The sequence below is a fragment of the Piliocolobus tephrosceles genome, chromosome 20, assembly GCF_002776525.5.
Source record: "Piliocolobus tephrosceles isolate RC106 chromosome 20, ASM277652v3, whole genome shotgun sequence".
Lineage (NCBI taxonomy): Eukaryota > Metazoa > Chordata > Mammalia > Primates > Cercopithecidae > Piliocolobus > Piliocolobus tephrosceles.
Genome location: NC_045453.1, coordinates 27,412,348 through 27,438,057, shown reverse-complemented (window position 1 = coordinate 27,438,057; position 25,710 = coordinate 27,412,348). Strand labels below are relative to the sequence as shown.

Genomic DNA, 25,710 nt, shown 5'->3' with positions numbered 1-25,710 from the left:
TGCCACTTGTATTTGTGAATAAAGTTTAATTGAAACAGCCATGTCTATCTGTCTATGTACATTAAAAGCAGGCTGCATATGGTGGCTCGCACCTGTAATCCCAGCACTTTGGGAAGCCGAGACAGGTGGATCACTTGAGGTCAGGAGTTCAAGACCAGCTTGGCCAACACAGTGAAACCCCATCTCTACTAAAAATACACACAGAAAAATTAGCCAGGCGTGGTGGCACGTGTCTGTAATTCCAGCTACTCAGGAGGCTGAGGCAGGAGAATTGCTTGAACCTGGGACGGGGAGGCTGCAGTGAGCCAAGATAGTGCCACTGCACTCCAGCCTGGGTAACAGAACAAGACCCATCTCAAAAAACAAAACGAAACAAAACACAAAACAGTCTGTGGTTGCTTTTGCACTAGAAGGCAACAGAGACCATATGACCCAGAAAGCCTAAAATATTTGCATCCCAACTCTTTACAGAATAAGTTTGCTTTCCCCTAAGGAAGCTGGCCTTAGGGATTTACAGAGCAGACTCAGCAATCAGATTACCTGGGTTCAAACATGAATCTATCATTTAGTAGGTAAAAGATCTTGGGCATATTAATTACATAATTTAGACTCCTTGAGGCTCCGTTTCCCCATTTGTAAAATGAAGATAGTTATACTTACCTCATGGAGCTATTGTGGCGATTGAGATAGTACCACAAAAACACTTAGAGTTGTGCCCGGCAATAAATAAAAGCTAATAGCATAACCTAATCGAATGCTCTTTTCTGTCAATACGTTTCTTTTCTTAAAAATCCTAAAAGAGGTTCTCACTTATAGTTACCTACATTCAGCAACATTTCTTTGCACACTCATTAGCTTGAGGCTTGCTTCAGTAATTTTAACTTCATTAAAATTATAATTATTTCTTTAATTCCATTTCCTCTATCTACTTCTTCAACTTAATCCTCCCATTGGCTGCCAAGGCCCTGGGAATCATGGAGAATCTATTGTGAGACAGTCTTAGAAGACAAAGAAAATAAAATAAGAACCAGATAAAGTCAGGAAAATGAACAGTGAGGTAATTATCAAATGTGCCTGGCAAACCAAATTTGTAAAACACAAAAATGAAGACCCCTGAGAGAAGTAGGATCAGCTAAAATTGTGTGAAAAGTAGCTACAGAGAACGCAGAGAGAACACAAATGCATTTCCGGGAAGCCATTCGCACTAGATAATTTATATATCCCTAATCTACTAATTAATTGTTAGTTGAATTCAATCCTTTCCCCAATATTTCTCAACCCCTTAAAAAAACACATCCTGACCAGCAGTGTCCTTGGAAATCCCAGCTAACTCAGATCTATAAAACTATGCATTGCTTATCTGAAATTCAAATTTAATTGAGTAGCCTGTACTTTATCTGGCAAAGAGCAGTGAAACGGGCAGACACGATCCCTGCTTGCTCTGCAGCTTTAGAGGAACTCTAACTTTCGGTGCTCACAAAATTCAATTCACATCCAGCACTGACCTTCTCTTTAGAAGTTCACGGCCACCGGGGGCCCATTTAGCAGGTGTCACTGTATGAGATTTCCAACTTGATTTTCTTGTGGTACTCTTCCGGAATTAAGGTCTTTGGCAACAAAGACTGTGTCTTTTGATTTCTATGTCCCCGGACACCAGTACAGTGCCGGAAACCCATAGATAATACAGACCACGTTAATGAATGAGTGAGAAAATGCTTGAATGGTTGAATTCATATTAAACACAATACCCAATACACTCAAAGCTCACATGCAAAATGTCCACACACCCTTCAGAAATACCTAGGATAGAGAAAAACATGTTCCAAGAATCCAAAGAACATATGAATGAAGAATGATCTTTTATTTTCAAATGTTTTATGAAGGTACTCCGAACAAAATAAACGCTTTTAAAAAAGGGGATAGGAGGGTTAGGAAAGCATATGAGAAAAACTGTAACCCTGTAAACAATACTAACGGGTTCTTTGAAAGAATAGTTTTGAACAGAACAGATAAGAGTGAGTCAAAGCACTGATTTAACTAATTGGTGATATAATCAACTATAATTTCCAGTAGTTAATCAGAACCACAGTAATAATAACTGAGGAATAGGGCGTAAACAAACAACAAATCATTAAAAGCCATTTTATTGTCAATACTGACTGTCATACAACTGAAACACTTGGAAGGAAAATCACAAGAATCCACAAAAGTACAGATTCAGAGAAGTGCAAGGGACAAGGTATGTACAATAGAAAATCATTTCGTGACATTGACTTCTTTCTGTCCAGCTGTAAAAGAGGGAACACAGAGTCAATATCTGTAGAGCATGTTTCAATTACGCTAGGAATTTAAAAAAGAAAAAGAAAATAAAGAAAATTATTGTATTGCAGAGTTTCCCAATGACCACACAATTAGCCAGGACGTTAAGCTTCTTCTCTTCGTCGTCACTTCCCTTGCTGTCATTCTGTAACCTCCTGGGTGAATCTGTGGCTGACACATCACAAGTGTGTTAACAATTCTTGGCAGTTACTGTCAGTGCTCAGATCTGTAGGCTGGAAAAGTCTCTGTTCGATGAAGCTTCAGAGGGCTGGCAACATCTTTTCCAAAAAGAATTTAAAATCAACAGTTACAAGAGAGAACCCACAATCAAATTAGCTGGTAACAACTTTCTCTATAACAGAAATAAGTAAATGTACTTAAGGCAGAATTTTTTCCAAAGGTTACTCACGATGATATGTAAATGAGTTATAGATACTGTATGATTTACATATCATTTGCATGTGGCCTCTGGGTTGAGCTACGGCCAGTCCATTAGCAATTATTTTCTTCCTTAATTTTTCATCTGCCTCAATCCCTACATCCAGGGCATTTAGGAGAAATGAGACAGAACTATGGAAACTTTTAGCTAGAATACTTTTTGGAAACCTGAGCAGCAATAAGGCAGTCTTACGCTTACACTTTGCTAATCTTGTAAATGTTAAGGAGAACTTCCTAAAATTCATTTAGCCTTTATTATTTCAGGTTTAGATTTCAGACCAAACAGAGTTTAAAAATTCAAGAAGGCAACACACAAGATCTTTGTGACATATTAATAATATATGGTTGTCAAGCATTTTCTAGAAAGAGCCAGACACTAAATATTTTAGGTTTTGTAAACCATATGGTCTCATTGCCGCTACTCAGCCCTGCTGCCTGTAGCACAAAAGCAACCATAGTTAATATGTAATGAATGGGCCTGGACGTCCTAATAATGCTTTATTAATGAAAACAGACAGCAGACTGGATTTGGCTCACAAGCCCTAGTTTGCCCATCCCTGTAGATAATACTGCTCTGATTTAACCAAAACTAGAGGTTCTACTGCCACCTGCTGCCCAAGGGTTACCACAAGCAAAGAAATGTACCCAGCTAGGTGGAGAGCTCAGGACTTAGCGCAAAGCCTTCAAAACAAACTTCCGCAGCCTTGGTGAGTAAATGTGTGCATCAAGCAGGCACAAGAAACAGGACTGCAGCCAGTGGAGCATGTCCGCCCCACCCACACACATTCAAAAAAATGTTGTTTTCATTTTTATGGGTTTTTTTTGTTTTTTTTTTTTTAAATCCCCCCCGGGCTGGAGTGCAGTGGCATGCTCAGGTGATCCTCCCACCTCAGCCTCTCATGTAACTAGGACCACAGGTGTGGGCCACCACTGCACGCGACTAATTTTTGTGTTTTTTATACGGATGGGGTCTCGCCACATCGCCTAGGCTGGTCTCAAACTGCTGGGCTCAAGTGGTCTGCCTTGGCCTCCCAAAGTACTGAGACTACAACCGTGAGCCACCGCACCTGGCAATGTTGTTTTTAAACGCTAAACCATGCAAAAATGTTTATGGTAACGTGTGGCCCTTAAGCCTTGAGTTTATGCTCTATCATCTTATCATAAGCAGCCCTGACCTCAGTTCAAGTCCCATTTGATCTTCCTCCCAGAAGCATGAACTTAGACAAGGAACAACATCACTTTGACTCATTTTCCACTCCTGTGGAATGGGGAGAAAACATTTGTTCCCCCTCCTCACAGTCTGTTGAAGAATAAAGGAAGTAGAAATGGCTTCATGAGCTGTACAGTCTTTTTTTTTTTTTTTTTGATTCGGAGTCTCGCTCTGTCGCCCAAGCTGGAGTGCAGTGGCCAGATCTCAGCTCACTGCAAGCTCCGCCTCCCGGGCTCACGCCATTCTCCTGCCTCAGCCACCCGAGTAGGTGGGACTACAGGCGCCCGCCACCTCGCCCAGCTAGTTTGTTTTTTTTTTTTTTTTTTGTATTTTTTAGTAGAGACGGGGTTTCACCGGGCTAGCCAGGATGGTCTTGATCTCCTGACCTCGTGATCCGCCCGCCTCAGCCTCCCAAAGTGCTGGGATTACAGGCTTGAGCCACCATGCCCGACCGCTGTACAGTCTTAAATCTATTACTATGGTCTCAACACCAAAACAGAAACAAGCAAAAAAGAACATCTTGGATTCAGATACTTGCAAGACTCAAATCTGAACCAAAGGAAAATGATTTGTCCAGTCATATAGTTGCTAGTACATAACAGCAGTGATTATTATTAGCTAAGTCTTGAATATTAATATATCCCAAATAATTAGAAATCATTTCTCCCAAACTCCCAGCCGGTTTGAACACACATTCTATTCTCCTTCCAACACACAGATGCATGCACGCAGCATAACGCAGAGAAATTGTATTAATGAGTTTGAGTACTATAAGTAAAAATCCAGGAATATCTTTATGAGAGTGTATCAAAATCTCCTTCAGGGAGCAGAGACCATACAAATATTGTTAGTGCAGAATCCAAAGTTTTAGTCAACTGCACAGAAAAATGACTGACAGCATTCACTTGAGGTCAAGTCGAAATGAAAACGCTTACAGCTTCTATCCTGAAGGCTGAGTCTTTCGTGCATGGTTTGAACGCTGTGTTTAGTGTAAGGCCAGCAAATGGAATGAAAGGCTCTCCAACCCTCCCTACATTGTTACAGTTCACACAAAAGTCACAAGCTGGTAAGAACCTGTAGACCACATCTGGGCCCAGACCTGTTCTCTGGCCTCCACAGGCTTTAAAACATTTGGAATTGCTTATTAATATTTAAATAGCTGCTGACTGCCCATAAAGATGTCAATTTCCCTGTACTCCTGGAAAACTGGAAGGCAAAACTAGCCCTACATTCTGCTAAGCATGACCATCTGCAGACAGCCGACTGCTGCTCTCCCTGACATCCGCCAGGGACCTTGCCACTCCTAGGCCTGTCCCGTTTACTCATCTGCACAGCCTGCGTGGACCCTGTAGACACGTGGGTTTGACACCTTTCAGATTTGCTTGGATCTGAATCTATTGCTTCCCTCTTAACTTCTGCCCATATGATGTTTGTGACTGTGTTAGGATTAATACTGAAAAAAACAATGTTAACTTCTCCAAAGTAGCCCCTTGCTCCAAGAATCTATGATCTTTAAAATCAAAATGTAAATTGCATGGGTTGGAATGAATCCTCTAGAGGCATTTAGGCCTCAGGGAACCTGCATTTGAAATCACACATGGAGGCATGACTTCCTCCCACAGGTAAGACCATATGATGAAGGCAATAGCCCTGGATTAGAAGTCAGGGCACCGGAGCACTAATGCCAGTGCCTACATCCACCAGCCATGTGGCCTGGAGTAAGACCTTAACCTCCAAAGGTCTCCATTTCTTCAGTCATTGAAATGGAGAGGATAGTCCCACTCTCACCAACTCTCGCGGTTGTCAGGAGAACCACATAAGGCTAAATGGAAGATGCCTGGTTCAGTGACACAACTGTCAGTGTCACCCTTTGATTTCCTCAAATTACCTTAAGTCCGATCTGTGATATAGGTGCCTAGTTTTTCTTGTTTTTGTTTTGAAACAAGTGATGCTATCTTCCAAGGCAATTCCCACAGAAGAGCTCTGAAAATACTAGAGCAATGAAGCACTTTGGCCTAAGGGTAAAGCTTGCTGAGATGATAACTTTGAGAAGGAGGTGAGAGAGTTAGAGGAGCATTGTACTGAAGCAGACCCTCCGGCGCTCATGTGCAACAGTCTTGGGGCTAGTCTCCCACTTCCTCTCCTGTTCTCTTGCAATCCCTTGAATGAAAATGTCAATTAAATCTGACACTGCCATGCTGAGGAGGACCCTCTAATGCTTCCCCTCACACTTAGAATAAGCAAGTCTTGGTCACCTGTGATCACCACCCCCGCCGTCTCTTTATGTCCCTTAGGCACCAGCCACATTGGCTCCTTCCTGATCTTTGAACTCAGGCAGCTAATTTGTGACTCAGGGCCTTTGCATTTGCTGACCTCTCTATGGAGAATGCCTTCCCCTGGCTCTTGGTATGGCTGCCTCTTTTAGACTTAAAGTCTTCGGGTGATGCAGGGGCTTCCACTGACTACCCCATCTCAAGAAGTTCCTTTGTCAGTGTCTTCTCAAACCCAACAGCTCTGCCTCACCTTCTTTATCATAAAAACTTTCTTTTCCACTGTTCCATCTACCAAATCTGAAATTAACTATTGATTATGGATTGTGACTCTCCATTAGATTATAAGCTCTAAGAGGGGAGGAATGTCCCTGCCTGGGAGTCCCAGGTATGTCTGTCATCTAGCACAGCGCTTGGCCTAAACTAGATGCTCCATAAACATTTACTGAGTAAGCAAAGAATGGACGGATGGATGAATGAGAGATAAAAACCTTACAATCTTTGCTACTTAGATAGGTAGTCTTGGACACCTTAGTAACCTTTCAAATTCCCAGTTTCCAAACAGCAAATGGGAATAAAATACCCTGTCAAGCAGCTGTTTTGGGATCTAAATGAGATCATGTATGTTAGGTCTCCGTGGAAAGCCAGTACACAGTAGGTCCTCAGAAAGAGTAGCTTTTAGAAAGACCCCATTGAATATGGTTTGTCTCCCTCGTAATGATGAAATCTGAGATTTCAGCACTGCACTGGTGGCATGTGAATGTTTGCTCATATAGCAAGAGGGAGAAGAGGTTTCATGTCCAAATAGATGTGCAGAGCTTTGGTTTAAACAAGTTTAATCAGGTTTTTTTTATTGCAGGACATCTCAGAGCCCTGAAATTATTGATTTGTTTTCTGACTCTCCATGAGAATTTAACATGTAGCATTTCCCCTAAACTCGTTTGACCACAGTACTTTTCTTAGGGGGAAGGTGCTATCTACCAGAGTTAGCTTTCCAAGGAACATAATTTGGGAAATACTACTGATGTAACTGCTGTTATTTTATCCAATGCATTCCTAAAAGAATCCAGTGAAGAGTGTTCAACATAAACTTGTTGATTGCTTCTGTAAGTTTCTTCCATAATTTTCTTTCTTTCTTTTTTTTTTTTTTTTTTTACTGAGACAGAGTTTCACTCTTGTTGCCCAGGCTGGAGTGCTGTGGCATGATCTTGGCTCACTGCAACCTCTGTTTCCTGGGTTCAAGCAATTCTCCCACCTCAGCCTTCCGAGTAGCTGGAATTACAGATGCCCGCCACCGCGCCCAGCTAATTTTGGTATTTTTAGTAGAGGTGGGGTTTCACCATGTTGGCCAGGCTGGTCTTGAACTCCGGACCTCAGGTGATCCACCCACCTCAGCCTCCCAAAGGGCTGTGATTATAGCCATGAGCTACCACACCCAGCCAGTTTTCATTATAAACCTACTTCCAATGTTGATTTTGTATCTGTATTATCATAGAAGAGAATTTCTATGAAAATTTTAAAATGAAGTGGGAGAAGCAGTGAAGGTAGATTATGTATGTCTTGTACGGCATGTGTCAAAACTAGCACCTCCCTTTCCCCACCAAAAACGGTAATAAAATGGTAATTCCCAAATCAACCAGCAGGTGGCTCTCGAAGACTAAATTTGAGAAAAAGACCATTATTCTCAAACCGATTTGGCAAATTCCTCCCTAAGGGTCTGTATGATTTTCAACCATAACCTCCAGATTTGCCAGAAAACAAACAAACAAACAAAAAAGCCTAAAATTCATCAGTGTAGGTGAATTGGCCAGAGGAATTACAATCCATAATCACCAGCAAAACAAGAAGACATTAAAGGCTCTGTAACTTCATCGTATGGCACACCGGGCCACCAAGTCATTAACTTTGCCCAATCTTATTTTCTTTTTCTAAGGGGCATGAAAAGGAGGGGAGAGGGAAGGTAGGCAGTATAGGTAGAAGAATAAATTTTTTTTTTTTAATTTACTTCTTGTTTAAATAGCCACTTGTAATAAGCAAGATAATATTAGGTACTCTGTGAGCATATTTTAAATCTTCAATACCTATTATTTATTTTATTGTCTATTAAAAAGCATAACTAGCTGGGTGCAGTGGCTGATACCTATAATTCCAGCACTTCGGGAGGCCAAGGCAGGAAGATTGCTTGAGCTCAGAAGTTTGAGTCCAGTCTGTGCAACACAGTAAGACCTCCTCTCTACTAAAAACAAAAAACAATAAATTAGCTGGGCTTGGTGGCACACACCTGTAGTCTCAGCTATTCGGTAGGCTGAGGCAGGAGGATCACTGGTGCTCAGGAGGTTGAGACTGCAGTGACCCATGATCGCACCGCTGCACTCCAGCCTAGGCGAAGAGCCCGACCCTGTCTCAACAACAAAAAAAGTATAACCAGTGGATATAGCAGTATTAAGGTAGTAAAATATGCTTTTTTAAAAAAAAAAAGGTGTATTCAAATAGAAGAGAGTGAAATTGAATAACATTCTGGTACGTATATGACAAAAACTGTGATAACTCAAATATTGCAAAAAATGTTTGAAGTTTAAAGGGGCTCAGTGGCATTTGTGACAACCCGATCTAACCCATTCTCTCTGCAGAGATATCTTGGAAGGTAAGCCTATTTGTCAATTATTAATTCAGTCATTTGCTCAGTTGTTCACAGAGGCACTCAGGATTTTTTTTTTTTTTTTTTTTTTTTTTTGGCAGCATCTGCTATGTGCCGTACTCTCTGCTAGTGAACAGAGCACAGAGTCATGAAAACTAAAATGTAAATATCCCCAGTGCCTTCTTAACATTATGCATTCTTTCAACAAATACTAATGGAAGGCATGCAAGGCACCGGGGGATAAAATGATAAAGACAGAGGCGCAGCTGTCCTGCCTCCTGGACATTATTGCTTCCTAGGAGAGCTGACCGTGAGTCAAGTGGCCACATAGATAAATATGAAATGAACACTGGTCATCATCTGCATCTTATGAGTGCGCATCATCAGAGGTGTCCACGCAATCTACAAGAAAGTCTGGAGGCTTCCTTGGAGTCTGAGGGGCGCTGGAGGTGAGACCTGGAGGTGAGCAGGAGTCAACTAGGATGCGGGACGGGCGCAGCCTACAGGAAAAGTTGCCTGGGGGGAGAAAGGACCAGCAGCAAAGACTGAGAAAAAGGCTGTTGTGACCAGGGTTCAGAGCGGGCATGGAGGACTGAGGCTGCCGTCTTCCGTGGTCATTCATTCATTCTTGCATTCATTTATTCAGCAAATTTCTGCATGTAAACTACGTGTAGTCCAGGGCCTGCTATTTCGAGTTTGGTGATCTTGCACCTCATCATTAAAGAGGTTTTTTTGCAAGTATACTCCACATAGGTTTGTTTGCTTGTTTATAAATTATATGTGCATAAGATATTCTTATGTAATATGAAATGTAAAAAAAAAACCATGTTTGAAGGGACAGGAGAAGGTTTAAATAGAATTTTTTTTTTTTTTTTCAGACAGAGATTTGTTCTTGTTGTCCAAGCTGGAGTGCAATGGCATGATTCGGCTCACTGCAACCTATGCCTCCCGGGTTTAAGCGATTCCCCTGACTCAGCTGGGATTATAGGCACACACCACCGTGCCCAGCTAAATTTTGTATTTGTTTTTAGTAGAGACAGGGCTTCACCACGTTGACTAGGCTGGCCTACAACTCCTGACCTCAGGTGATCTGCCAGCCTCAGCCTCCCAAAGTGCTGGGATTACAGGTGTGAGCCACCATGCCCAGCCAGTTTAAATAGAATTTGTAATTGTTCACATTGTCTGCACTATGGGCCATTCTGTCTCGTGCTTCAGAGACCACTCCTCTGAAAGAAGGGCTTACTAGGATTTGCCTAAAGTCATTCAGCAAACCTGAAGCCATGGCTTCTGGCCTCAGTCCAGGGTCCCATCCAGCCAAACATTGGCTCCTAGACCTGAGGTCTCGGGAGAATCACCCGGAGGGCTTGTTCAAACACACACGGCCTGGCCCCACCCTCAGAGCTCCTGATTCAGTAGGTGTGGGGAAGGGCATGGAAATTTGCATTTCCAGCAAGACGTCAAGTAATGCTGATGCTGTGATTCATCAGTCCACTACATCATTTCTTGAAACCTGGTCCCTGGCCCCTCGCCCAGACCCTGTGTACGGTCTGTTAAAAGTGCAGATTGCTCAGCCACATCCTGTGCCTTAAGATCTAGAGTCTCTGGGGATGAAACCCAAGAATCTGCATTTTAAGTGCCTTCCCCCAGGACACTGTGATAAATGCAAATATCTGAGAAGTATGGCTCTGCAAAGATGAAGCGCATCATGTTGCGAGGCCTTGATGGGGGTCCTACCTTTGGAGGAAGGGCACTAACCAGCTGGCATGCAACAGCTGGGAGTTGAACTGAACCCTCTCCCCAGAACTGCCAGGCCTGGCCCACACCCCGGACACAGGCAGCACCGCGCTTACCTTGCAGGCGGTAGAGCTGCCCCGTGCTGTGCTGCCGTGTGATGTGCTGCCAGTAGGCGCTGCGAGGCAGGGGCACCATGGTGCTCAGCGAGGCGGCCCGCTCACTCATCTTCATCTGGAGCTGCAGCCAAAGGGAAGAAAGTTGTGCATCAGGAACACTGGGGCTGAAAGAGGCCTGACTGAGGGAACAGGGGAGCATGGAGTACAAGAACCACAGAGCTGGCCAGGCTGCAAATCAATGGGCATCGACTGATGGCAGTGGGCACGGTGGCCAGCTACTGTTTTTGCTTACTTAGCAGCCTCCATTCTTTACCCTGCTTGCAACAGTGCATTGGTGATGTTCCTCTGGGGAGCTTCCCTCCAACTCAGCTCAGTCCCTCCAGTCCTGGTGGGGCTGACTCCCCCATTCACTTTAGGGTTGGGCTGGTGAGCCATGCCAGACCAATCAGAAAGAATTCGTTGAGACATTATTAGGATTTTTGTGGCAGAGAGAATCAGCAGAAGTGAGCTAAAGATTTGTGACTGCTTTGTTCATTGCTCTATCCCCAGAGTCTAGAATATTGCCTTGCACACAGGAGATATGCAAGTAACATGTGTTGAATAAACGAACCTTCTTGTGGAGTTGATAAGAGGTTGCAGAGGAGACTGGAGCCTATCTTGGAACTACAAAGGGACCAGGTGACAGTGAGTAGACACCGTTCAGAAGAAGACAGCCAAGAAAAGGAGAGAAATCTTGACAAGCTCCACTGAGACCATGGATCCCACTGAATCCAGAGGCTGGCCCCAGACTTTTCAATTGTATTAGCCATTTCATTCTTTTCAGTTTTGTTTTTTTGTTTTTTTGTTTGTTGTTGTTTGTAGGTTTGTTTTTGAGACAGAGTCTTGCTCTGTCACCAAGGCTGGAGTGCGGTGGCACAATCTCAGCTCACTGCAACCTCCGCCTCTGGGCTCAAAACAGTTCTCCTGCCTCAGTCTCCCGTGTAGCTGGAACTACAGGCGCACGCCACCACGCCTGGCTATTTTTGTTTTTTATTTTTAGTAGAGATGGGGTTTCTCCATGTTGGCCAGGCTGGTTTCAAACTCCTGACCACCCACCTTAGCCCCCCAGAATGCTGGGATTACAGGTGTGAGCCACCACACCTGGCCTAATTCTTGTCAGTTTAAACTGGCTTGTGTTGGGTGTTCCAGCATCAGAAAGAGAAGAAAAAAAGTCTGCTTGAACAAGCAACTTTTCTCAACAAATTATTGTTCCAGACATTGAGGGAGGAAAACAGATGGAATGGCTTTCGGCAGCAGGCAACTCCAAAGACACAGTTCTAGTCTCCCAGATTCAGAGAGCAGTCAATGGCCTGACCAACCACATGGGGGAAACCATTGTACAAAAGAAGGAAAGTTTCAGAGAGAAAAGAGCCTGTAGGATGGGTAGAATAAAAGGAAAGGTGAACGGGGTCAACGCATGCAAGAAGAATGGCGGTGCAAGTGGAAGCAGCCCTCCAGGCACCCCCGTATCTGAGCCCTGGTCTTAGACACAATCATGATGCGGTTGATTATGCCATTGTGTAAGAAGTGACTATTTGCAAAGTTGGATTTCCCGGATACTTGAATATCAAATAATCCATTCCCATCTTTAAAAAAATTCACCCACAGGGCTGGGCGCGGTGGCTCAAGCCTGTAATCCCAGCACTTTGGGAGGCCAAGACGGGCGGATCACGAGGTCAGGAGATCGAGACCATCCTGGCTAACACGGTGAAACCCCGTCTCTACTAAAAAATACAAAAAACTAGCCAGGCGAGGTGGCGGGCACCTGTAGTCCCAGCTACTCGAGAGGCTGAGGCAGGAGAATGGCGTAAACCCGGGAGACGGAGCTTGCAGTGAGCTGAGATCCCGCCACTGCAGTCCAGCCCGGGCGACAGAGCGAGACTCCGTCTCAAAAAAAAAAAAAAAAATTCACCCACAAAGACTTATGCAAGATGTTCATTGGAAGGTAATTGGACACTGGCGAAAGCTGACGGCTATTTAAGTATCCCCTCATTCAAGGCCCGGTTATCTACATGTAGGCACAATGTAATACTTGGCAAAGATGGAAGATTTACATGAATTGGGAATGAAACATTTATATATTGTACCACGAAGGAAACACGGGGGTTACAGACCTGGTGCAATGTCATTTTAGTTACTCATATGAAAATTATTGGCATTAAACATCTGTCCATTTGGGAAGTATGAGAGTTTGATGAGATGATACCTACTTAGCCTTACCTAGCAACAAATAGGTAAAAAGGAAAAATGAAGACGATGATGATGATGATGATGATGATGATGATGATGATGATGATGATTAGAAATTGCAATGAACATTTTAGGATTTTTTAAAAAATATTTTCAATCTCTTAAAGAAAAAAAAGTCTCCACTGTACACATCTCATCAGCCTGGTAGTTTCAGGCATAATTCACTCAGTAAAGCCAAAATAATAGGAGGCTTCCTATGTTGAAGACCAAAACTCCTTGTAGTTGATGAGATTCAACTTGAAATAAAGATTATATACTCATTCAAAATATAATTTAATTTATAGGCATTGAATTTACATTTGCTGAATCAAATTCCCTGTCCTATCATAATTCCACAATTACCAAAACATGTCCCCAAGTGGAATCATAAAGCATTAGGTTCCATGAGGACAACTTTTCCTAAAAATAAACTCTTAGATTAAAAGGTCCAAAACCTAAGTACTAAGCTAGTAGAAAAATTCTGCGGCTGTTTCCTGTTTTTAATTTTTAAAATGTATTTTTAATGGACAAATAATAAGTATACATATTTATAGAGTACAATGTGATGTTTTGATCTATGTATATACAATAAAAAGATTCACTCGAGCTAATTAACATATCCCTCACCTCATCAACTTCTCTTAGTGGTTATTTCCGTACACACAAAAGTCTAAAAAAATCCAAAATGATTTACCAGTGACTCTTAGTAACATTCTATTTCATGTGCATGGAATTCAAAAAATAAAAGAAGGAAAATAACTCAATTTAGAGGTACTGGTTATTTGATTTTCTTATTATAAAGAGATTCTATTTAATTTAACAGAAAATTTATATAAAGAAAACATTTGTGGAATACTAGTCACTTCAAATTATTCACTGCTTCACTGCAAATATATTTAGGCAGCCCAGCATGATTTGACTGTATTTTTAGAAAGCTGATTTGGGATCGAGAGTGAAATGATAGCAATGCCACGTTTTGAAGAGGAGAACAGTACAAAGCCTGGCTCCCTAGTTCTTTCTCAACCCTTTGGAAAAGTATCTAATTTTATGAAAGGAGCATTTTAATTGTCTTTGGACAAAAAGAAAAGCCTTTTAACAATGCAGAAATATCTGCATAATTGTTTAAGGGAGAAAAGACTTAGGAAGTCATTTGGCGAGAATCCAGCAGGCAGATTTCCGCTCCCTCTCCTGTGACGCTCCAAGTACCCCATGCTTGATATCAACCACCAGTGGAGGGTTGCAAGTGGCACTGATGTACCACCCTGGTGGAAATAGCAGTTAGCACTCATTTTTGGAGGAGTTAAAATTGGGTTACCTGGAGTGCCGCAGGTCCTCAAATAACGTCAATTCACTCAGCTTTGTTTCATTACGACTTTGATGTGAACGTAAAAATCTCTTCCTGGCAGGATCACTGTCTGTGTAGATTTGGCATGTTCTCCCCACACCTGCTTGGGTTTCCTCTGGGTCCTCTGCTTTCCTTTCATATCCCAAAATTGCCTGTTGGCTTCATTGGTGTGTCTAAATGGTCCCTGTCTCGGTGAGTGTGGGTATGGGTGAGTGTGTCCTGGGATGGGAGGGCCTCCTGTCCAGGCTGGGTCCCATTTGGCGCCCAGAGCTGCAGAGATGGGCTCTGGCCACCCGTGATCCTGAACTGGAATCACTGGGTAAATAATCATCTTGTTTTTATTAATCTTTCTTAAATGTACGTATAGCTCACATCTATTTCAATGTGTAATATTAGAAGTGTTTTTGCCTTTATCTAGAAGTTTGGTAAGGATTTTGTAACCAGAAATATGCTATAGGAATTTAACTCTTCTTTATATCAGTCAGCCTACGGGAAAATTGGTTTTGTTATATGTCCTTCTGCTAAAGTGACAGAATCTATCAACAACGTTAAATGAGGGCTTACTGTATTTGGAGAGAAAGATTACAGTCTTCCTACTTAAAAACATATATAGTTTATATAGTTTTTTTACAATAAATATAATATCTTCACATTAACAAGTAAAAATAAAAATTACTCCAAGCCATAGGATTGTAAAGTATGGGGATTTCCCCTGTAAGGTGAAACAGACATTCTTGAAAAACCTCCCATTCACAAAACTGTGGGAAAATTCAGGGGGTGGGTTGACCATTCAAATGTATGCCTATTTACAACCAGAGTCATTGTTACTTTGGGGGATAGCTTGCACAGCCCAGCCAGACTGGAGGTTGATTTGGGGTTATAAAAAATGTAGAAAACACTTGATTGGAAGTGCTGGTTTGAGGGAGTCCAGGTGATAGATGTGGAGAAGGGGCTCTTGCAGAAAGTTGGCAATGGTGGCTGTGCAGCCACATGAGCAGGAGCTGAGCACAACTGCAAAGGCTGGGCAAACCCCGTAACAGGGAGGGAGTCCAGGGACCTGTGCTCATGGCTCATCTTCTGGAAGAGGCCCTGCCTGTGCACCAGTCTATTAAGTACCTTTTCCTTTCCAGCTTAAGGTTACAATTTCACTCCTGGTAATCTACGCTTCCTTTTCTCAGGAAAAATTGCTTAGGAACCAACACAACCTTAATATTGTAATGAATTTCCAATTTTTCCAATACATCTGAGCTCAGCGGCGATATAGAAATGGTGTGGCCGGGTGCGGTGGCTCATGCCTGTAATCCTAGCACTTTGGGAGGCCAAGGTGGATGGATCATGAGGTCAGGAGTTCAAAACCAGCCTGGCCAACATGGTTGAAACCCTGTCTCTACTAAAAATACAAAAGTTAGCCAGACATGGTGGCAGTGAGCTGAGATCATGCCACTGCACTCCAGCCTGGGCGAAAGAATGAGACTTCATATATAAAAAAAAGAAAAAGAAATGGTGCTATCGTGGAACAAACTGTATACCATACGTAACCCACATTCCTGACCCCGTATAACCTACTAAAATCATGTCCCTGGACTCTATAAAAAACAACCACAAAAATTACAAATAGTCCACTGTTCCTGTGTCAGAAAAATTTAAAAGAATCATGGAACATTAGAGTTGGAAGAACCATGGGGGATATCCAGCCCAGTCTCCTGAGTTAACTGGTCAAGGGACTATATATCCTCACGCTAATGGCCAAACTTCTTAGACTGGGGGGCTCTGATCTTGATACCCTTCCCATCTCAGGCCTTAACACAGCCTAAACCACACCACTCAGCCCAGCCAGTTCCAACCACCAGGAAATCCATTGCACATCTGCTCCTAAGCCCAAAGGTTCTCTCCATTACTTACATGGTTAACTTCAACCTTCCCTTCAGGAGTCAGCTCAGGAGACACCTCCTTTGCATACTCTCCTGATATCTCTTCTCCTCCCTTAACAGGATCAGGTGCTTCTACCAGATATCTCATCATTTCACTGTTTTGTGATAGTCACTAACCTAGCTCCTGCTCTAGACCATGAACTGCTGAAAAGTAGGGATTATCTTTTATCTCTGTATCCTATCCCCAGCACCTAACTACAGCCTTCAGAGACTTAACAAATGTGTAATGAATGAATGAATGAACCCAGGCTTTGCCTAAGTAGCAGAAAACAGTCTTCAAAATAAATCCTAACCAAGTTATCAAGTTAGAAGCACTGTTAGCCCAAGGCTGAATTCATGCTGAAATTTTAGGTCCAGGTTAAATGAACATAACTGTGACTGACTGTGGGTTTAGGTCCCGGTTAAATTAACATGGCTGTGACTGACTGTGGGGAACGTGGCAATAAGACTACTTCACTCGTCTTTGCCATTCAAGTGATGAGCAGAAGCAGGGCCTTGGGGAAAGATCTTTCTTATGTGTATATGCACAATCATTTAGGACCATCCAACAGCAGAGGAGTTTAGCACTGCACATTTATTAATTCTATTAGCAGTGTTAGCTCAAGATCCCACCAGAGTAGAAAGACAAGTCTTTGTGAAAGTCAAACAAATGCCTTCTTGTACTTCAACACTAGAACTTTCCCTCTAAACAGCAGGAATGCATGCAGGTGTCTGCCCAACCTGGCCTAAGTGAGTCATAAAGCAATCAATCAACTTATGTCATCAACTGGGTTTTGAATGCCCAAAAAGCATCATGCTGCTCGGGAGAGAAGCTAACCATGGAACAAGAGCCCCATGTTATAATGTAGAAGCAGAAGTCGCTTTGCTTCATGCGAGTTGTTTGGGACTACAGGTCTCTTTTCTCTTAGTTATTAGAGACACATGATGAAACTGTATAGAAATTAACAAAAATATTCAGATGGCTATAAAAAGAAGAATGAAGTTCTGATACATGCTACAACACGTATGATTCTGAAAACATTGTGCTAGTCACGAAAGTGCAGGGATTGTATTATTCCATGCTATGGCTTGAATGTTTGTCCCCTCCAAAAGTCCTGTTGAAATTTGTCTTGTGACTGTTTTGGGAGGCGGAACCTTTCAAAAGTGCTGCCATTATCTCAGGAGTTCATTTGTAACCATCTGAGGAGTTCTTCCTGCCCATTGCACAAATCAAATCAATACATGGAGATCACGGCATTGCAGGAAAGAAAGAGCTTAATTGACGTGAAGTCAGACACACCACGTGGGAAATGGAGTTATAAGTCAAATCAATCTCACTGAAGGCTCAGAGGTCAGGAGCTTTTTAAAGATAGTTTGGCAGGCAGGGGTTTGCGCGTTGGTGTTGCTGATTGGTTGGAGATGCAATCATAAGGGTGTGGAAAATGGTCCTCATGTGTTGAGCCCACTTCTGGGTGGGACCACAGGACTAACTGAGTTACAGATCTGGTTGGGGCCATCTGGTTGTCAGAAATGCAGAAATCTGAAAAGCCATCTCAAAAGGCCAATCTCAGGTTCTGCAATAGTGATGTTATTTGCAGGAATAATTGGGGAAGTTGCAAATCTTGTGGCCTCTAGTATAATGTCTGGTTATTTTTAAACTACATCTACATCTTAGAAGAATTCAGACCCCTTTTATCCTCCTAACTTGGCCTTTCATTAATTTTACAGGGTAGTTTAGTTTTGGGAAAGGGCTATTATCATTTAAACTAAAAACTAAATTTCTCTCAAAGTTAGCTTGGCCCATGCCCAGGAATAAATGAAGGCAGCCAGCTTGTGAGGCTAGAATCAAGATGGAGTCAGCCATGTCAGATTTCTCTTACTGTCATAATTTTTCAAAGGCGGTTTCAGGTTTATTACTGCAGGAGTAGGTTCATCCCCTCTTGGTCTCTCTTCCTGCCCTCTCTACTCTTTCACCATGTGATACTTTCCACCATGTTACGACACAACAGGAAGGCCTTTTCCAAGATGCCAGCACCTTGATCTTGGACTTCCCAGCCTCTAGAACTGTGAGAAGTAAATTTCTGTTCATTATAAATTACCCAGTCTTTGGTATTCTGTTATAGCAGTAAAAATAAACTAAGATATTCCATTTATATGAAATGTCCCAAATAAACAATTCCCTAGAGAGAACATAGATCCGTGGTTGCTGAGGCCTAGAGGGTACCGTCAAAAATATTTGAGAAGATTTATTCTGATCCAAATATGACTGACCATGGCCCATGACACAGCCCCACTAGATCCTGAGAACATCTGTCCAAGGTGGTTGGGCTACAGCGTGGTTTCACATATTTTAGGGAGATATAAGACATCAACAATACAAATAAGATGTGCATTGGTTTAGCCGGGCGCGGTGGCTCAAGCCTGTAATCCCAGCACTTTGGGAGGCTGAGACGGGCAGATCACGAGGTCAGGAGATCGAGACCATCCTGGCTAACATGGTGAAACCCCATCTCTACTAAAACATACAAAAAACTAGCCAGGCGAGGTGGCGGGCGCCTGTAGTCCCAGCTACTTGGGAGGCTGAGGCAGGAGAATGGCGTGAACCCGGGAGGCGGAGCTTGCAGTGAGCTGAGATCCGGCCACTGAACTCCAGCCTGGGGTACAGAGACTCCGTCTCAAAAAAAAAAAAAAAAAAAAAAAAAAAAGATGTACATTGGTTTGATCCAGAATAGGTGAGACAACTCCACATGGGGGCTTCCAGGTCATAGGTAGATTCAAAAATTTTCTGATTGGCAATTGGTTGGAGGAATTTATCTAAAGGCCTGGAATTAACAGAAAGGAGTATCCGAGTTAAGATAAGGGGTTGTGGAGACCAAGGTTTTTATGATGCAGATGAAGCCTTCAGGTGCCAGGCTTCAGAAAGAATAGATGGTAAATGTATCTTATCAGAATTAAAAGGGCACCAGACTCTTAGTTAATTCTCTCCTGCATCAGAGAAAAAACCTGGAAAGGGAAGAAGATTCTCTACAGAATGTAGATTTTCCCCACAAGAGACAGCTTTGCAGGGTCATTTCAAAATATGTCAAATAAATATATTTTGGGGTAAAATACTTCAATTTCTTTCAGGGCCTGCTATCTCTCATGTTGGTATCTTACTCCTACAAAGACTCTGTTTTGTCAGTCTTAAGGTCTGTGTTTTAATGTGAATGCTGGTCAGTTCTGCCTGAACTCCAAAGGGAGGAGGGTATCATGAGGCATATCTGACCCTCACTTCCCATCATGGGCTGAACTAGTTTTTCAGGTTAACTTTTGAATGCCCTTAGCAGAGAACAGACGTCCTTCCAGTTGACTGAGGAGCTTAGAATTTTAATTTTGGTATGCAGAGGTGATAGCTGAAGGAGGTGTGGTTTCTTTGACTTCAAAAAAAAAAAGAAAATGTTTTGGAATCAATTGTGATAGTTTCACAAATCTGACTACATTAAAACCATTAAATCATACAGTTTGAAAGGGTACATGTGTATGGTACGGTACATGTGGTATGTTCGTATCTCAATAAACCTGTTACCAAAAAAAAAGCAGATAGTAGTATATGCCCTGAAAATTATGTTAAAAATATGATAATAATCCCAGCACTTTGGGAAGCCGAGGCAGGCGGATCACGAGGTTAGGAGATTGAGACCATCTTGGCTAACATGGTGAAACCCCATCTCTACTAAAAATACCAAAAAAAAGCAAAAATACAAAAAATTAGCATGGCATGGTGGCAGGTGCCTGTAGGCCCAGCTACTTGGGAGGCTGAGGCAGGAAAATGGCATGAACTGGGGAGGTGGAGCTTGCAGTGAGCCGAGACGTGCCACTGCAGTCCAGCCTGGGCGACACAGCGAGACTCTGTCTGAAAAAAAAAAAAAAATAGCATGATATGATGAATTAGTGAGTGGTTACTTCTGGTCAAGCAGCCCCGGGGAAAGTACCATTGAAGGAAGACATGACTGACAACTGGCTGAAGCACGGTCCCCCGTCATTATTGTCGTTAACAGCACAGTAAAAGCCTTGTAAAACCTTCCCACTACTCACAGTGAGTGAAGGGCTGACTGCCAAGGCCCTTTCCTCATAATGGTGAGAAAATTCTATCAGCCCTCTTGGGAGACAAAAAGATTCTAATGACTGGACCACTGTGCATAGCTTGTCACTGAGAAAAGAAAAACAACTGTCTCCCACATCTGCCAAATGCATTTCTGGTTTCCCGGTTCCTCATTTGGTTTCACTGACACTTAACTTGTTGCTAGTGCACTTCTTTCATGAGTCTGAGACCAGGAGTGCAGGGCAGTGGCAGGTCTTAGCCTCAATACTGTACCATATTGTCCTTCTCTGGAATCCAACTGTTTTTATGGTAGAGCATTGTGTTTTGCAAAATTGAACAACACAACAGGATGTAATTGTTTTCTGCTTCAGTCAGTCATGAGTACCATATGTCGTCTTTGTGACATCAGTCTGGATTCATTCAGAAAGGAGCATAAATCTTCACATGGCAAAAAGATCAGTACCTCAATACTTAATGCCATCCTCATCAAGTTCCTAAATTTTCATCAGGTTGCTCCTTAAAGTATGAATAACTCAAGTGGGGTCTTTGCCAGTACCAACTCTGCATATGCAAATTGCATTGTAATTTTCCTTTCATTCAACCTGGGCCCTAAAGCGACTGAATAAAGACACTGTCTTGACAAGATTCAGCTGATTCGGAAGTCACATCCACGCCTGAACACATTCTCAACCTGAGAAACTTCCAATTCTAATCGTATCTTCTGTTTCATATACAAAACCCAACTAATTTTCTATCAATATTTCAAGCACAAAACATGGGCAAAGTTGAGTCAGAAGGACCATCTCAGTCCAAGAGAGAAAGAGTAAAACCACGTTCCAAATGAAGCCAGCCTCTGAATACCTGCTTTTCTCACTCTGCTGAAATCTCGGCTCTCATCTACACTACCCTCTACATTCACTGACGTTCTCCAGGTGGCTTCCTGAACAATACCTTTGGGTTCTGCCTACTTATTCTTCTGTGAAAATAATATGTGAAACATGATCTCCCTATGCTTTCTGGGTCCTGGGTCAGCAGTTCAGTTATCCAACTGCAAGCAGAAGCATTACCTGGAGGGCTTGTTCAAATGCAGATTCCTGGCCCCACTCCTAGGGTTTCCAGGGGTGGAGTCCAGGAATTTTTTTTTTTTTTTTTTTTTTGAGATGGAGTTTTGCTCTTGTCACCAAGGCTAGAGTGCAATGGTGCGATCTTGGCTCACTGCAACCTCTACCACCTGGGTTCAAGTGATTCTCCTGCCTCAGCCTCCGGAGAAGCTGGGATTACAGGGACACGCCAGCACACCTAGCTAATTTTTGTATTTTTAGTAGAGATGAGGTTTCACGATGTTGGCCAGACTGGTCTCGAACTCCTGACCTCAGGTGATCCACCCGCCTTGGCCTCCCAAAGTGCTGGGATTACAGGCGTGAGCCACCACTCCCGGCCAAGAATTTGTATTTTGTAGCAAGTTCCCAGATGGTTTTGATCTTAATGATTTAGGACCCATGCTTCGAGAATTATTGTTCTGTGCTATTTATTACCTTTAGACCAATCATTCTGGGAAATTTTCCACTGTGGTAAGAGCCCACATGAAAGTCAGAAAATCTGAGTTAAAGTCTGGAATCTGCCACTAATAACTGCATGACCCTAGGCTCATTACTTAATCTCCCTTAGTTCTTAATATCTTGCCAATAAAAAAGAGAGAAAATAGTTCTCGCTTTGCAGCCAATTCTTAGGTCCTGCATAATTCATTGTGGAGTTCCATAGTTATTACCAATATTTATAATTAGCTCTATATGATGATATTGTCTTTAGAAAGACTTTCTGAAAAAGGTTATAATAGAAGCATTCACATTAGATTCTTTTCAAATCTAAATATCTGTTATTGGACTGTATTTCTAGCTTGAGGGCAGAAGCCTTAAAATATTTTTAGGCAACAACGACAAAAAGCCATACATAAAACCACCAAATAATATGCTTAGAGAATACATTGAATCACCTGGTTTCAGTGAATGTACAATGAATCCAAAGAACAAGCTTGAGTTAAGATGTTACTATAGGCATGGAACCATTGCAGGAACAGGAAAAAAGCAAAAAAGCTCTAAACCCTCACATTCAGCCATGACCCCTGCAGGGAGTTTACAGTCTCCAAGATAGCTCTGTCTTTGGGTCTGGTAGTATTTTGCGTGGCACCAAAAAGTGGGGATGTCCATATTTTGTGATACTACCTTTTCTTTTCTTTTCTTTTTTTTTTTTTTTTTGAGACGGAGTCTCGCTCTGTCTCCAGGGTGGAGTGCTGCAATGGTGCGATCTTGGCTCACTGCAACCTCCGCCTCCCGGGTTCAAGTGATTCTCCTGCCTCAGCTTCCCAAGCAGCTGGGACTACAGGTGTGTGCCACCACATCCAGCTAACTTTTGTATTTTTAGTAGAGATGGGGGTTCACCATGTTGGCCAGGATGGTCTCGATCTCTTGACCTTGTGATCCACCCATCTCAGCCTCCCAAAGTGCTGGGATTACAGGTGTGAGCCACTGCACCCAGCCTATTACTGGGTTTTTTTTGCACGTAATAAATTATGTTATTCTTACTTTTGCTGTATTTTTTATGTTCAGAAAACACAGAAAACCATATAAGGTAGATTTTAAATCACCCCGTATCCATTACCCAGAAAAACAAAACAAGGAAATAAAAACCATTTTTGAACATATTAGTATATTTTCTTCCACACTTCCTTCCTCTCTCCTCTCTCTCTGTCTCTCTCTCTCTGTTTCTTTCTTTTTTTCTTTGCCAGGGCCAATATTTTTAAAAAGGTACATACATAATGTATATTTAACACAAACTGGACATATTCTTACGCCATTCTGTTTTTTCATCTAGTATATTATGAACTTATCCTAACATTCCTAAATACTGTCTTCTACAGCATCATTTTAATGTCTGGATCTCAGTCCATCCTTTGGCTGTATCATACTTTGTTTGTTCATCTCGTAACCACTTTTTAATTTACCAGATGAGACGGTAAAATTAAATTCTGACACAATCTCCTTTGTAACATTTTTTTTTCCCTGCTGACCACAACTTTCCTCCTGGGACCTACTATATTGAGGACTGTTCTGATAACCAGTTTTTAAATGAATATTAGAATTTCATTTTAATTTGCATGTTAAAATGGATTTTTAGACTGACTCAAAAATTACTTATGTTACTGCTATATCAAAAAAGCAGATGAGTTGGTAATTTCATTTTTATTCTTACACAGACGAGTCTTACCTTCACATTATTGTGCAACAGACTAATCTGTAGCCAATAAGAAGAGAAAATGTAAATCTTTGTGCAGTGATACGAAATGATCGTAAAAACAAAGGAAGGCAATTATCAATCTAAACCAATTCACAGAGAGAGCTTGTCATTCAGATGGGTTTAAATACTGTCTATCTACAACCTGACAATTTCCATTCGGAAATCAGCAACCCTTATCTCTCCCCCAAATCTCAGAGTTATGTATTTAACAGACTATTTCCCACTCCCACCCAGATGACTGGTAGGCATCTCCTGTTTAACATGTCCTGAACTGTTGTTTCTCATGCTCCTCTCCCCTCAACCTCTCCCCCTTTCAAGTAGAGGTTTCCTCCATTCTACATGTTGTTCCGGTTAAAACACACACAAAAAAACCACAGTCTTGAGACTGACTGTCTCCTCTACTCTTTAAGACTTCTTATGTATCAGCAAATCCTGTTGGTCCAATCTTCACAAATATATCCAGAATCCACCACTTTCCCTCACCTCCATCACCACCATCTTGCTCCGTACCCCGATGCTCACCTAGATACTCAGATGACTGCAGTAGCGTTTAACTCATCTTCTTGCTTATATCCTTGCTCTGGGCACCCCCAGTCTTTTCCAAACAGCTTCCAGGGCGATCAATTCGAAAACAAAGTTAGCATATCACCCCTTTCTCAAAACCCTCCAATGACTACGCAACTCTCCCCAAGGAAAATCCATAGCTCATAGCTACAGGGTCAGACAGGATCTGGCTCACAGTTTCCTTCAGAATTCACCTACTATGCTCTTCTCATTTCATCTGCTCCAAAATCACCCACCTCTTTGCACATGCACATGCAAAGCACAGACCGCCTCAGGGCTTTCGCACTTAAGGGCCCCTCTGCCCAAAGCACCTGGCCCTTAAGAATTTTCAGGCCGGGCGTGGTGGCTCAAGCCTGTAATCCCAGCACTTTGGGAGGCCGAGGCGGGTGGATCACGAGGTCAGGAGATCGAGACCATCCTGGCTAACACGGTGAAACCCCGTCTCTACTAAAAAAATGCAAAAAAAACTAGCCGGGCGAGGTGGCAGTCGCCTGTAGTCCCAGCTACTCGGAAGGCTGAGGCAGGAGAATGGTGTAAACCCAGGAGACGGAGCTTGTAGTGAGCCGAGATCTGGCCACCGCACTCCAGCCTGGGCGACAGAGCGAGACTCCATCTCAAAAAAATAAAAAATAAAAAAAAGAATTTTCAGTGCTCCTCCTTCACTTGCCTCAGCTGTGTGCCTGGGTATCAGTTTACCAGAGTGACCATTTCTGGTCATTCTCTCTGCCTTACACTGATGTCTTCTTAATAGCATCCATCAATTCTTGATATATATTTACATATTGATTGTTGATTGGCTTCTCCACCCACAGCAATGTAGTAAACTCCTTGAGGACAGACTAGTCCTTGTTCTCTGTTGTACTCCTGCTTCTTGGAACAAGGCCTTACAGAGCAAAGGTACTTGTATGTGTAGAATGAATGAATGTATTAATAAATGTTTTATATCTATTAAACAATTTATATTCTGGAGAGATTCAAAGGAATCTGGTATAGTGTTGGCTTCTGAGAATGTAAATTGGGGGTCTGGGATGATGGGACAGAGACTTGTTTTATAGTGTATGTTCTTTTGCACTATCTGCACTTTATATCATGCTGCCAATAGAATCTTTTAATCCAAATGCTTTATTTTGAAATTAATGCAACTCAAAATAAATCACAGCTTCCTCGCTCACTTGCACAGTATTCTATTCACCACTTTCAAGGACGCTGTATCTGTGGATGAGGCACTGAGGGATACGTTAAGTGCATTACTCCTCTAAACGCAGTCTTATAAAGAGGAAATATTTTCCTACTTCATACACTGTGGTTTTATAAGTCCTCCCCCCAGCACCATCCCTAACACTTTCGGTTTTCTCCAAATGACACTAGAAAATGAAAACCAGGGGAAATTCAAAGGAGAACAGCAAACAGTCCTCAAAGAAACCAAACATAATTTTGAGTCTCTAACTAGAAAGAAATATTCAAAATATTTCATGAATAACAAGTATGTTTTTAACTGAATCTTAAAATGGTCCCTGTATTTC

At 42.3% G+C, this 25,710-nt stretch overlaps 1 protein-coding gene across 1 annotated transcript in view; it reads right to left on the bottom strand.

The window, feature by feature from the left end:
* Window positions 1-2,122: 2,122 nt before the first annotated feature.
* Window positions 2,123-25,710, bottom strand: part of DOK5 (docking protein 5) — a 172,862-nt gene continuing 149,274 nt past the window's right edge. The window contains exons 7-8 of the mRNA XM_023189579.2: window positions 10,726-10,846; window positions 2,123-2,597 (exon numbers count right to left, since the gene is read on the bottom strand). Coding sequence (XP_023045347.1) covers window positions 2,533-2,597; window positions 10,726-10,846 — 186 coding nt within the window. The 3' untranslated portion in view covers window positions 2,123-2,532. The remainder of the gene's footprint in view (window positions 2,598-10,725; window positions 10,847-25,710) is intronic.